A 12,970-nucleotide genomic window follows, 5' to 3' on the forward strand; every position below is an offset into this window, starting at 1 on the left:
TCATGTTCTTCAGCTTCAGTTTGAATTTTCATATGAGCAATTGACAGTGTGTTCCACAGTCTGTCCCTGGCCTTGTTTTTACTGATGATATAGAGATTATCTACCATCTCTTTCCACAGATATAGTCAATTTGATTTCTATACAGGGCCCATATGTGTCAGAGAACTGACTAGATAGAGCTGAACAACAAGAACTACAACTTATTATAAATGTCTGAACAGGCTCTAGTTTGAAGCACTTAGAGAAATAAGACATCAGTTTGAATAGGCCCATTATCAGTGCAACATGAAGCAAGAACTAATACAAAATTTATGGTGAAACTTGGAAGGAAGAATGGTGAAATTATTAATACTTTATGAAAAGTTTATGGGGATAATGCCCCCCTAAAAATTAGCTGTTTGCAGATAGATAATTCATTTTTAGAAAAGATGAGATGATATTGAAGATGAAGTCTGAAGTGGCAGGCAATCCACATCAATTAATCTTGTTTGTGCCCTAATTGAAGAGGACCCACTATCAACAGTAGAAACAATTGCCAACACCATACACATTTCAACTGGTTCAGCTGACACAATTCTGACTGAAAAATAGAAGTTGAGCAAACTTTCTGCTCAATGGATGCCAAAACTGTTGAACCGAGATTAACAGAACACAAGAGAAGAGCTTTCTATGCAAATTTTAAATAAAGTAGGATTGAGATCCTGAAGAATTTCTTTGAAGAATTGTAAAAGGAGATGAAACATAACTTTTACCACTTATGATCCTGAAGACAAAGCACAATCAAAGGAATGACTACCAAAAATGGTTACCAAGAAGTGGAAATGGTCCAGTCAAGGTTATAGCGACAGCTTTTTGAGATGCTCAAGGCATTTTGCTTGTTGACTTCCTGGAGAATCAAAGAACAATAACATCTCTTTATTATGAGAGAGTTTTTAGAACGTTAACCAAAGGTTTGGCTCCACCATGACAAGGCTCCTGCTCATTCCTCTCATCAAATAAGGACAATTATGCCAGAATTTTAATGGAAATCATTAAGCATCTACCTCACAGTCCTGATTTGGATCCTTCTGAATTCTTTTTGTTTCCTCATCTTAAAAAATATTTAAATGGCACCCACTTCTCTTCAGTTAATAATACAAAACAAAATCGACATGGTTAAATTCCCAGAACCCTAAGTTCTTTAATGGCTGGTATCACTGCTTATAAAGTATCTTGTTGGATTCAAGCATAGCAACAACTATGAGGATGGTGCAGGAATGGACAGTGTTTCATTTTATTGTACATGACAGCACCTAATGCAATAACAACATTATTAAGTATTTCATGCAATTTTCCATGTCTACTGTTAATATTACTGATGAAGATCAAAGAGCACAGCCTTCAGTATGGATTACATCTCAATGTAAAGAAAACAAAAATCCTCACCACTAGCCTAGTAAGCAGCATTCTTATCAATGGAGAAAAGATTGAAGTTGTCAAGGACTTCATTCTTCTTGCATCAACTATCAACATGGAAGCAGCAGTGAAGAAATCAAACGACGTATTTCATTAGGAAAATCTGCTGCACAAGACCTTTTAAAGTGTTGAAGAGCAAAGATGTCAACTTGAGGACTAAGGTGCGCCTGACCCAAGCAATGGTATTTTCAATAACCTCAGATGCATGTGAAAGCTAGACAGTGAATAAGGAAGACCATAGAAGAATTGATGCTTTTGAGTTATGGTGTTGGAGGAGAATATCGGAAGTGCCATGGACTGCCAAAAGAACCAATAGATCCGTTTTGGAAGAAATGCAGCCAGAGTGCTCCTTGGAGGCCAAGATGGCCAAACTTCATCTCTCATACTTCAGACATTGTCAGGAGGGACCAGTCGCTGGAGAAGGATATCATGTTTGGTAATGTGGAGGGTCAGAGAAAAAGAGAAAGACCCCCAAAGAGATGGATTGGCCAGGTGGCAGCATCAATGGATTCAAGCATGGCAACAGTAGTGAGTTTGGCCCAGGATTGGACAGTGTTTCGTTCTGCTGTGCATAAGGTCCCTATGGATCAGTACCGACTTGATGGCACCTAACAACAACAACTGTTAACATGTTTGTGTGGCCTATGCAAGTAATCTGCCCATTCACATAAGCATGAGGATCAGAATTATGTAATCTCAAGAGAACATAAATGAAGTTTATATTTTTTATTTTTATCTTTTAATTCCATTTTCCATTAACTTTTTTGAAGTATATACACACACACACACTTACATACACATACATGCACAAGGATTTGTCCAAAAGTATTGCTATAAAATCACAGAAATCTTCTTAAACAAAAATATCAAAATGTGAAGCTGGCGTTTCTCAGCATATCCTCCACCCATGTCTATACACTCCTGAAGGTGGTGTTTCCAGTACTGGGGTGACACTGTAGGGTGAGCACAGGACCTCATTGTAGGTTTGAACTGCAAGGTCAGTGGTTAACAACAACAACAGCAACTCTTCTCCAAAGAATTTCCACCACATCAAAATGACAGTTTGGCATCCTCAAGAGACTCAAAGTCTGTTTCTTTGAAATGTTCTTTGAATTGGAGGAACAAAAAAAGAATTCTGAAGGGCCAAGATCAGGGCTATAGGGTAAATGGGGTATAGTTTCCCTATGAAATTCTCATGGAACATTCCTTGCAACCCTCAAAGAATCAGTAGGAGCACTATGATAGGAAAAAAAATTCATCAGCACTGCTTTACTGGCCTTTTTCTCACCAGTGTAGTTTTCCATTTTCTTAAAATTTCTTCCTAATAAGCCCCCATAGTCATCCTGTGTCCTTCAAATAAATCTATCAAGATTATTTCTTGGAAGTCCCCCAAAACATTCTCCATAATTTTCTCAGCTGACCACTCTTCCTAAATTTAACTGTCTCAGCATATAACTTGGGAAGTCACTATCTTAATTGGTTCTTTTTTTTTTTAAGATACCCTAAGGAAACTAATACAAGTGTGTGTTACTGAGAAAACTTGTCAGCAGTCAACCACTGATGACAGAGATGTGCTTAAACATGCTTTGTTTGTATAAACTTGTGATGTATGAACTGGAACCCTAGTGTTGTTATTGTTAAGTGCTGTCAAGTCGATTCCAGCCCGTAGTGACTTGTATAGGGTTCCCAAGGAGCAGCTGGTGAACTTGAACCACCGACTTTGCAGTACAATTTGACCCATTAACTCACAGTGCCACACTAGGAACTCTAGTCGTAACACATTTTTACTTACTCTAATATATAAACAGAATAAGTCGATTCTATTACAATATGGACCCCTGGTGTGCTGCTGTAGGATAACAACTAGACTGTGAAACACAAGGTCAACAATTCAAACCCACCAGCTGCTCCTCGGAAACCCAACACAGGGTAGCTATGAGTCTGAACTGACTCGATGACACTTAGCAACAACAATAGTAACATTATGAGGCATCCTGGTATGACACTGTAGGATAAGCACTAGACTATTAACCACAAGGTCAGTGGTTCAAACCTACCATCTGCTCCTTGAAAACCCTGTAGAGGGTAGCCATGAGTAAAAACCACCTCTACAACACACAACAGCAACATTACAATATGAAAACCAGATGTGTGTCAGGAATAGTGCATTTTACTGATTGTTCCATCATTTAAAAAAAAATTTTTTTTTTAATTGACGACTGTAAATTATAAGAGATTTGTTGGAAACATTTTCTATTTGATGGACCTCCAAGTTAAGAGATAACTTAGCAGCACAATCATTCTTAAAGGAATTCGATTTCTTGGTTTGCTTACACAGAACCTTCTCCCAACTCATGCTTCTTAGTTCCCAAGCTTATTTTTTAGAAAAGACTTCTAATAGCTATGCTGAGTCTGTCTCTAAAAATATCTTTTTATTGAATGCAGGAGGAGATTGGGTTCTTGATGTATTATTTCTTTTGGGACTAATGGTACATTTTCCGACTTCAGAAATTGTTTTTCAGCCCACAGAAGTATCAGATTAAACTAATGTGGTAACTACCTCAGGACAGTAGTATTTTATTCTGTTTTTCTTCCAAGAATGTAACTGTTAAAAATTACTACAGTTATTTATTCTTCACTTCACAATTTATTAACCATAGGGGATCGTATTCCATTCTTCTTCCATTTGAGTAACTTTTGTGTGTGTTTTCATGCAGTAGGGACAAATAGTTTTTCATGTGAGGGCACCAGACATTGGTCCTATTTTAATTAGGAAACCTTTGAGATTTGAATGAAGGCAACGTATTGTCCTTTCAGATAGCCAGGCACTGTTTGCAAGATCTGTGTAACCATAGGAGTTACAAACCCCCTTCAGATAATAGGTCTGGTATACTTTAACAGCAACACTTTCAGAATTTACAGCTTTCACTTTAGAGTGCTCAGTGTTGATCTTATTGCTGATCTCAAATGGTTTTGTTTTACACAGAAACAAATGGATCTCAATGCTGCTATTCAAGCCTTGATGGAATCAAATGCTGCCCTACAGATGGAGGTAATACATCTGGCTTTATTTACATTGGCACTCTACATACACAAATTAAACAGGACTTTTGTGTGGAGACCAAAATGTGGTTTTATCTCAAAGACTGTACTTAAACCAGATTGAAAATATGAAACCATTTTCCAGGTCAGAGTAGGCTATTTTAATATAATGAAATAGAAATATATGCATAGGATGTTTTCTAAGGAAAATATTTAAGACAAAAATGTTATGTTGCTGAAGAATTTATTTTCAAGGAATTTGGTACTATAGAAGAAAAATAGTTAAATAAAGTTAACCGTCTTCCTTAAAATGGGCTCAATCGATTACCGCTACTCATTATTCTTTTTCAAAGTCCGATTGTTCACTGCATAACTTCATCAAAACATAATTCAGTAGGCATACTAGTTCATAAGTTTTATGTCAGTTTGAAAACTATACTTTTGAGTGTGAATGTAATCATTTATTTATGTTTAAGGTTAATAAGCATATGTATCTACGTATATATAAAGTATTTTTTACATCCTACTTCCAACTCACTGCACTTAACATGAGCGTGTTTTGTTTTTGTTTGTTTGCCTACGTATTTGTAATACTACTGTATACTTTTTTGCTAATATGATTCTTATGATGACTTGGCAGAGCTACCAGAATACTGAAGTGACTGTACTTGACCACAATGCAGAGATATTCAAAACCCTGAACTACCTGAGCAATTTACTGCATAGCATCAAGAATCCTCTTGGCACACGAGATAACCCAGCACAAACCTGCAAAGATTTGCTTAACTGTGAACACAAAGTATCAAATGGTAAATTCGTGGTTTCCTCAAATCATGGTATCTAATTTCATTTCATCAGTTTACTGTGTTTGAGATTCACAGTGCATTCATTCCAAATCTTAATCACTTTGATAAAAACCACAGCAGATTCCACTTAAATGTCATCAAGAACCAAATAATCCTTTTAAGGAAAACACATTTCTGATTTCAAAGTGTCCTTGTAACAGAGTTCACATGACAAAGGTCTACTGCACACTCTTAATGAACTTGGACTTTCCCCACCACACCCCTACTTCATATTATTTGCTTACAGTTTACGCTTGGAATGTAGCACATTCATGTCAAAAATTGAAACAGGACTGACCTTTTGGTTGACAGTCAGCAGGAGTGCCTGTGAGAATTTGTTAATCCAGGACTACCAAAATTGGCAACATGAGGAAACTATCATAGAGCCCCCTCCACCACACACCTTGTACATTGTTTGTTTGTTTGTTTGTTTGTTTGTAACAGAATGTATTTTATATGCTACATTGTAGAATCAGTGATCATGAAAATGGAATGGTTTCTCTTTCTTGGAAGTTTCTCATGCCCTTCACAGATACAAGATTCATTCATCAGAAGTGCAAAAAGTGAATTTAGAGTAGAATCCTCAAGGAAAGGCTTCTAACTGAACAGAACAGTTATCAGTTAGAGATGGGAAACCCTGTGTTGTATAATATGTCATTTAATTTTAGTTTTTAAATTTCTATTTGGTCTATGGTCAGCTGTACCATGAATATTTGTAGCTACGTTTTTTGCTAAAAATTCTCATTTCCACATCATGGCATATATGCTGATTTGCAAAAACTGTGTTACAGCATTTATATAACTTACTTATATCTACCTGGTGGAATAGTGGGCTAAGCATTGGGCTGCTAATCTTAAGGCTAGCAATTCAAACCCAACAGCCAGTCCCTGGAGAAAAGATGAGGTTCTCTACTCCGAAAGATTGGCAGTCTTAGAAACCCTACGGAGCAGTTCTACTCTGTCCTATGGGGTCACTGCGAGTCAGAATCAACTCAGTGGCAATGGGTTTGGTATTATGGAGACAGGATAGCTATACCACCCTACCACAAGTTGGCATCAAGTCAGTTCTGTCTCATGTGACCCCTTGTGTGTCATAGTAGAACTACTCTGTGCTCCTAGGCCCACAAGGAACTGCTCTGTGTGCCTAGAACTTGCTCTGTCCTCCTAGGCACACAAGGAAGGGAAAGATTGGCAGGCTTATGCTAGCAATAGGGCCTTCAGTTTTTTTCCACCCCTTCCAATTCCTACTTGGAAATCTGAAGATGAAAGCACAACAATGATAAATATTTACTTCTATATTTTGCTTTCTAAAAACAGTGTTTTTGTTATTTTTATTATCAGTATTGCACTTGTATTATTCCTTGGAGAGATTGAAGACATTGCTGTTCTTAAACAAAATATTAACTTCAAACTCTTTAATGGTATGTTGTTGTTGTTAAGTGCCATCGAGTCAGTTCTGACCCATAGCAACCCTGTATAGGGTTTCCGAGGAACAGCTAGAGAGCTTGAACTGCTGACCTTGCCATTCAAAGTAACCTTTCAGTCCAGCACATTAACCCACAGCACCACAACAGGACTCCCTGTAATGATATATACAGAAATATACACATAAATTACCTTAACTTCAGCTCTTCTAAAAACTGTGTAACTATAGATAATTCATTTTAAGTTGCTGACTTACTTTAAATAAGTTCAAATTCATAACTATGTATTTTCTACTATACCTTCCAGTAATAAATATTTCTATCATCTTTGACTAAAATTAAGAAATACCCTTAAATTGGTATGTATGTGACAAGTATAATATTTTCAATATCAATTTTATGTCGTACTGACAGTTTTCATTCATTCAATTAATCAAAATGTTTTATCATATAAGACTGTAATAAAGTATGTTTAAAGCATTTTGATCATTTATAAAGATGATTCAAATATATTTAGCATGTCATTTCATTTAAATAACTGTATTTTACTACAAATTTACAGGAAAATACTGGATTGACCCAAATCTTGGATGTTCTTCTGATGCCATTGAGGTTTTTTGCAATTTCAGTGCTGGTGGTCAGACATGTTTATCTCCTGTTTCTGTGACAAAGGTGTGTGTGAATTGAATACCATTATTTGTTCCATTTTTCTTTGAACATTTTTAAGCCCCCCATGTATCAGTACTTCCACTGTACCAGTGGACAATACATTTTTTAATGCTTTCACCTCAAGTAATTGTGGATTTTACAAACCAAAGTTTCATAGTTACCGAGTACTGCCATAACAGAAATATAACGAGTGACTTGCATTAAAGAACAGAGATTTACTTTCTCATCATTCTGGAGGCCAAAAGTTCAAATTAGGGTCTTGGCTGCATCGATTACTTCCGTGAGCATCTTAATTTCTGGTGACTTCTGGTGAACCTTGGTGTTCCTTGGTCTATGCCTCACCCCTTGACGTCTTTGTCTATTCTGGTGTTTTTTACCTCAGAAGTGATTAGGTTTACAGTGGTCTGACCTTACTAACATAGCAAAAGAAAACCCAATTTCCAAACAGGGTCACATTCACAGGTACGAGGCTAAGATGTCAATGCACATTTGGGGGGTAACACAATTTAATCCACAATTTAACCAACAGAAAGCAAGATAAGAAAGTAATTTTTTTTTTTTTTTTTGTATTTTTAAAGCATATCTAATTCCAGTAAACCTTGACATCTTGATTGTAAATTTTATGGTTGTCCTAGCTTGGTTTTTGTCTACTGATTATGTTTTTTTTTAATTCCTTTTAAAAAGATGCAACATTTTTTTTATACCTATACATGCATTACAAAATCCCTGTACAAGGTCATTGTTTGAATTGGTAAGCAGTTACATAAAGTTTTACTGACGATGAAACCATCATCATTAAAAGAAGACAATACCACAAAATTTGCTCTTTTCAGTAATTGAGCACAAGCTAATCTTCCTTAAATATACACTGTATAGTATTTAAAAGGAGCTCTGATAGCGTAGTGGTTATGAATCAGGCTGCGAACCACAAGGTCAGCAGTTTGAAACTACCAGCTGTTCCATGGGAGAAAGATGAGGCTTTCTACTCCCGTAAAGATTTACAACCTCAGAAACCCTGTACAGGGTTGCTATGAGTCAGAACCGACTCCACGGCACATAACAACAACAGTATTTAAAAAACTTTCAAGTATTAATCCATGAGCCAAAAGTTCAGAATGAATGCAAGTTAGTTTGGTATAAAAAGTATTTATGAAACCTAGAACCTAGTTCTACCTATAACATATGTTAAAGAAACCAAAACTGCATTTCTTTCACTTTGTAATTAAAGTACCTTGTTGTTATTAAGTGCTGTCAAATCAGTTTCAATTCATCACGACCCTGTATAGGGTTTCCAGGGAGCAGCTGGTGAGTTTGAACCGTCGACCTTGCGGTTCAAACTGACCTTGTGGTCCTGTGCTTATCCTACAGTGCCACACCAGGACTCCATTCCCCATTATTATCCCCAAATGGAGAGGAAAGGACTCCTCAGAAGAGTACTATGATGGTCCTATTTATAAAATAGTCACAATATCATTCTCAGCCCCTGGAAGTTTGCCCAGAGTTTTTATTTAGATTATCATAGAATGGATAGGCCAAGCATACAAAGGTGACTAAAACAGTGCTTATACTGTATACTTCAGTTCTTTCCAAGTCTAAATCAGTTCTCCCATTTTTCCTGTCCATAAACTCTGTCAGAGGGCTCTCAGAGGTAGTAGAAAGAAAGCAGTTTTGGAGGCAGGAACCTGGGTTCTAGATTCTATTTTTCTACTGGTGTGGTACTGTAGAATAAGCACTAGATTCCTAACTACAAGGTCAGTGGTTCAAACCCACCAGCCACTCCTTGGAAACCCAAACACAGAGTCACTATAGTCAAAACCAACTCCTAGACAGCATTTAACAACCACTAACAGAGTGAACCATTGTACTTGGCATCTCTAATCTGCATAACAATCTGCCAAGTCATTCTTAGTCTCCAGTTTTCCAACAAAGAAACTAAGGCTCAGAAAGTTTAAGTATTCTTCAGGTGTCTGATCCTCATCTGTGAAATGAAGGGATTAAATTACTTCAGTTCTAATGTTCCTTGTGATTATCCTTCCCAGCTTTTATCCTTTTCCTGAAGCTTTGTATTTTGGCAGTAGATTTTGTTGCTGTTTTACTCCCCCCCGCCCCTGTTTTTGGTTACCTTATAACTGATATTCTTCTTCTAATTTCACATTTAGGGATTCATATGAATTCCTAGGGAAACCCTGTACAGGGTCACTATGGGTCAGAACCAACTCGATGGTACTTAACAACAACAACAACATGAATTCCTAAGTGAATAGAAATGGTTTCCACTGAGGAATTTATATGAATCCCCCTGCTTGAATAATAAATCTAAAGTTACAGGAAAAAGCTCCTTCCTCTCCTACCCTAGAAAGCATACAATCAGATCTCCTAGCTCCAATGTTGCCTTTATATTGTTACTATGTTGGTTAATACTTGTTCATGCACTAACTAGTTCATTGAATGAACATTTATTGATGAATCGATATATACAAAGAATAAGACTTTGTGCTTGTCCTTAGAGCCTCTCATAATTAAAATTGCTTAACAAGTTTTTACTACAACTTGTAACTTGTCTTTGAAAACACACACACACACACAAATATTCAAATAAATGCATAGAAAGAATTTCAGATTTTATGGAAAAATATATTGATGTATTCATCAGCAGTAAATTATCACTGCATTTTAGGTAATATTATGAAACTCATTGTGGTTTTTTGATCATATGTAGTAATTGAGTGGTATGCTAGAACTCGTCCATACTGGTTCAGGAGAACCAATTGTTAATATCTATTCTCACCTCCATGTCCAGTGAAATCACGTAGATTTCCTAAAACCAGGCACCATGCAACTGTTTACACCAAGGAATACAGCAACTGTAATAAATCGGGATGGTTTGTTTTTCCCTCCACAGAGGCAGTGGTTAAACTTTCACCAGCACACTACTAAGTGGCACTTAAATTTCCAGAAAAGTAACTCTCTTTATTGGAGTCCTTGGGTGGCATTGTAGGATAATTAGTGGACTGTTAACTACTAGGTTGGCAGCTCAAACCTACCAGTTGCTCCCTTGAAGCCCTATACAGGGTCACTATAAGTCTAAATTGACTCAACAGCCCTTCACAGTAACAACAACCTTCCCATGGCTGCCTTTCTAGGTCTTGTCTCAAATTTCCCTAAACTATAACCACTGCCTTCAAGTTACTTCTAACCCATACTTACCCATAGGATAAAGTAGGACCACTCTGTAAGGTTTCCAGGGCTATAAATATTAACAGATATAGACTGCTTCATCTGTTTTTCAAGGAACTACTCATTCTTTGGAACTGCTGACCTTTCAGTTAGCAGCCCAACACTTAACCCACTATATCACTGCTATTTGTTGTTGTTAAATGCTGTCAAGTCGGTTCTGACTCATAGGACCCTGTATGCGGTTTCCAAGGAGCAGCTGGTAGGTCTGAACTGCTGACCCTATGGTTCACAGTCCAGTGCCAATCATTGCTGAATGTTTTTCAATGCCACATCTTATATCTTTCATCTTGTTTCTATATTAGTTGGAATTTGGAGTTGGTAAAGTCCAGATGAACTTCCTTCATTTGCTGAGCTCAGAAGCCACCCATATCATCACCATCCACTGTCTAAATGCCCCAGTGTGGACAACTGGACAGACAAGTGGCTCAGGACTGCCTATTGGTTTCAAGGGATGGAATGGAGACATTTTTGAAGAAAACACTCTACTTGAACCTAAAGTGCTTTCAGATGACTGCAACGTAAGAGAATGGAATTGTTCAACATGACTAACATACAATTAATAAGATTATACAATAGAATAATGAGAGTGAGACTTTAATGGCAAACTGCAGATACAAGTTATATTGTTGTGTTTAAGAATCATCAAATCACTTCCAACTCATAGTAATGCTATGCACAATTGTTATATTTGAGCCCATCGTTACTGTCACTGTGTCAATCCATCTCATTGGGAGACTTCTTCTTTTTCATTGACCCTCCACTTTACTAAACATGATATCCTCCTGCAGGGACTGGTCCCTCATGAAAATATGTCCAGAGTTTGAGAGACAAGATCTCTCCATCCTCACATCTAAGGAAGACTCTGGTTATATTTCTTCCAAGACACATTTCCAAAAAGCGGCTGGTGGGTTTGAAGCACCAACCTTGTGGTTAGCAGTCCAGTGCCACACTAGGATATTGTTATTGTTGTTAGGTGTCATGAGTTGAGTCCAACTCATAGAGAACTTATGCACAACAGAACGAAACACTGACTGGTCATGCGCTAGCTTCATAACAGTTGTTACACTTGAGCCCATCGCTGCTGCCACTGAGCCAATACATCTCATTGGGGTTTTCTTCTTTTATGCTGACTCTCCATTTTACCAAGCATAATGTCTTTCTACAGGGAATATACCTCTTAATAATGTGTCCAACGAAAGAGAGACAAAGTCTCACCATCCTGGCTGTTCCCTCTTGATAATGTGTCCAAAGAGAAACAAAGTTTCACCATCCTGGCTTCTAAGGAACATTCTAGTTGTACTTCTTGCAACACAGATTTGTTTGTTCTTCTAGCAGTCCACGGATGGTACTTTTAATATTATCCTCCAACACCGTAACTCAAAATGCATTGATTGTTCTATGGTCTTCCATACTCACAGCCTAAATTTCAAATATATATGAAGCTATTGAAAATACCATGGCTTGATTCAGGCTTACCTTTGACATCTTTATTCTTCAACACTTTAAAAAGGTCTTATGCAGCACATTTGCCTAATGAAATTCATCATTTGATTTCTTGAGTACTGCTTCTATGAGTGTTAATAGTAGGATTGGTCCTGTAGTGAGGATTTTTGTTTTCTTTACGTTTAGGTGCAATCCATACCAAAAGCTTTGATTTTCATCATAAGTAATTTAAGACTTCCTCACTTTCAGCAAACAAGGTTATATAATTTTATATTGCAAGTTGTTAATAAATCTTCCTTCAATCCTGATGTCACATTCTTCTTCATATAATCCATCTTCTCAGGTTATTTGTTTAGCATATAGATTGAATAAGTATGATAAAAAGGATACAAATCTGACACCTTTCCTAACTTTAAATCATTCTGTTCAAATGACTGCTTCTTTGTCTATGTATAGGTTCCTCATGAGCATTATTAAGTTTTTTTGAATACCCATTCTTTTCAGTATTATCCATAATTTGTCATGATCCACACAGTCAAAAGCTTGTACGTAGTCAATCACACGCAAGTAAACATCTTTGTGGCATACTCTGCTTTCAGCCAAGAGCCATCTGATATCAGCAGTAATATCCCTGTTCTACATCCTCCTCTGAATCTGGCTCGAACTGCTGGCCGTTCCCCATCAATGTATTGTTGCAGTCATTTTTGAAGTATCTTTAGCAAAATTTTACTTGAATATTATATTAATGATATTGACTATTGCCGGAGTCTGACCTCGACATAGTTGTGTTGTTCATGAGTGTTTGGTTCACGAGGAGGAGAGATCCAGCGGCGATAGGGATAGCGAAAGAATACA

General features: G+C 37.1%; 1 protein-coding gene across 1 annotated transcript in view; it reads left to right on the forward strand.

Annotated features, from left to right (window-relative positions):
- COL24A1 (collagen, type XXIV, alpha 1) overlaps positions 1-12,970 on the forward strand; it is a 562,513-nt gene that overhangs the window by 542,245 nt on the left and 7,298 nt on the right. Inside the window, exons 54-57 of the mRNA XM_006831073.1 lie at positions 4,442-4,507; positions 5,138-5,306; positions 7,329-7,438; positions 10,975-11,190. Of these exons, the coding sequence (XP_006831136.1) occupies positions 4,442-4,507; positions 5,138-5,306; positions 7,329-7,438; positions 10,975-11,190 (561 nt within the window). The remainder of the gene's footprint in view (positions 1-4,441; positions 4,508-5,137; positions 5,307-7,328; positions 7,439-10,974; positions 11,191-12,970) is intronic.

Source organism: Chrysochloris asiatica, unplaced genomic scaffold (assembly GCF_000296735.1).
Source record: "Chrysochloris asiatica unplaced genomic scaffold, ChrAsi1.0 scaffold00002, whole genome shotgun sequence".
Taxonomy (NCBI): domain Eukaryota; kingdom Metazoa; phylum Chordata; class Mammalia; order Afrosoricida; family Chrysochloridae; genus Chrysochloris; species Chrysochloris asiatica.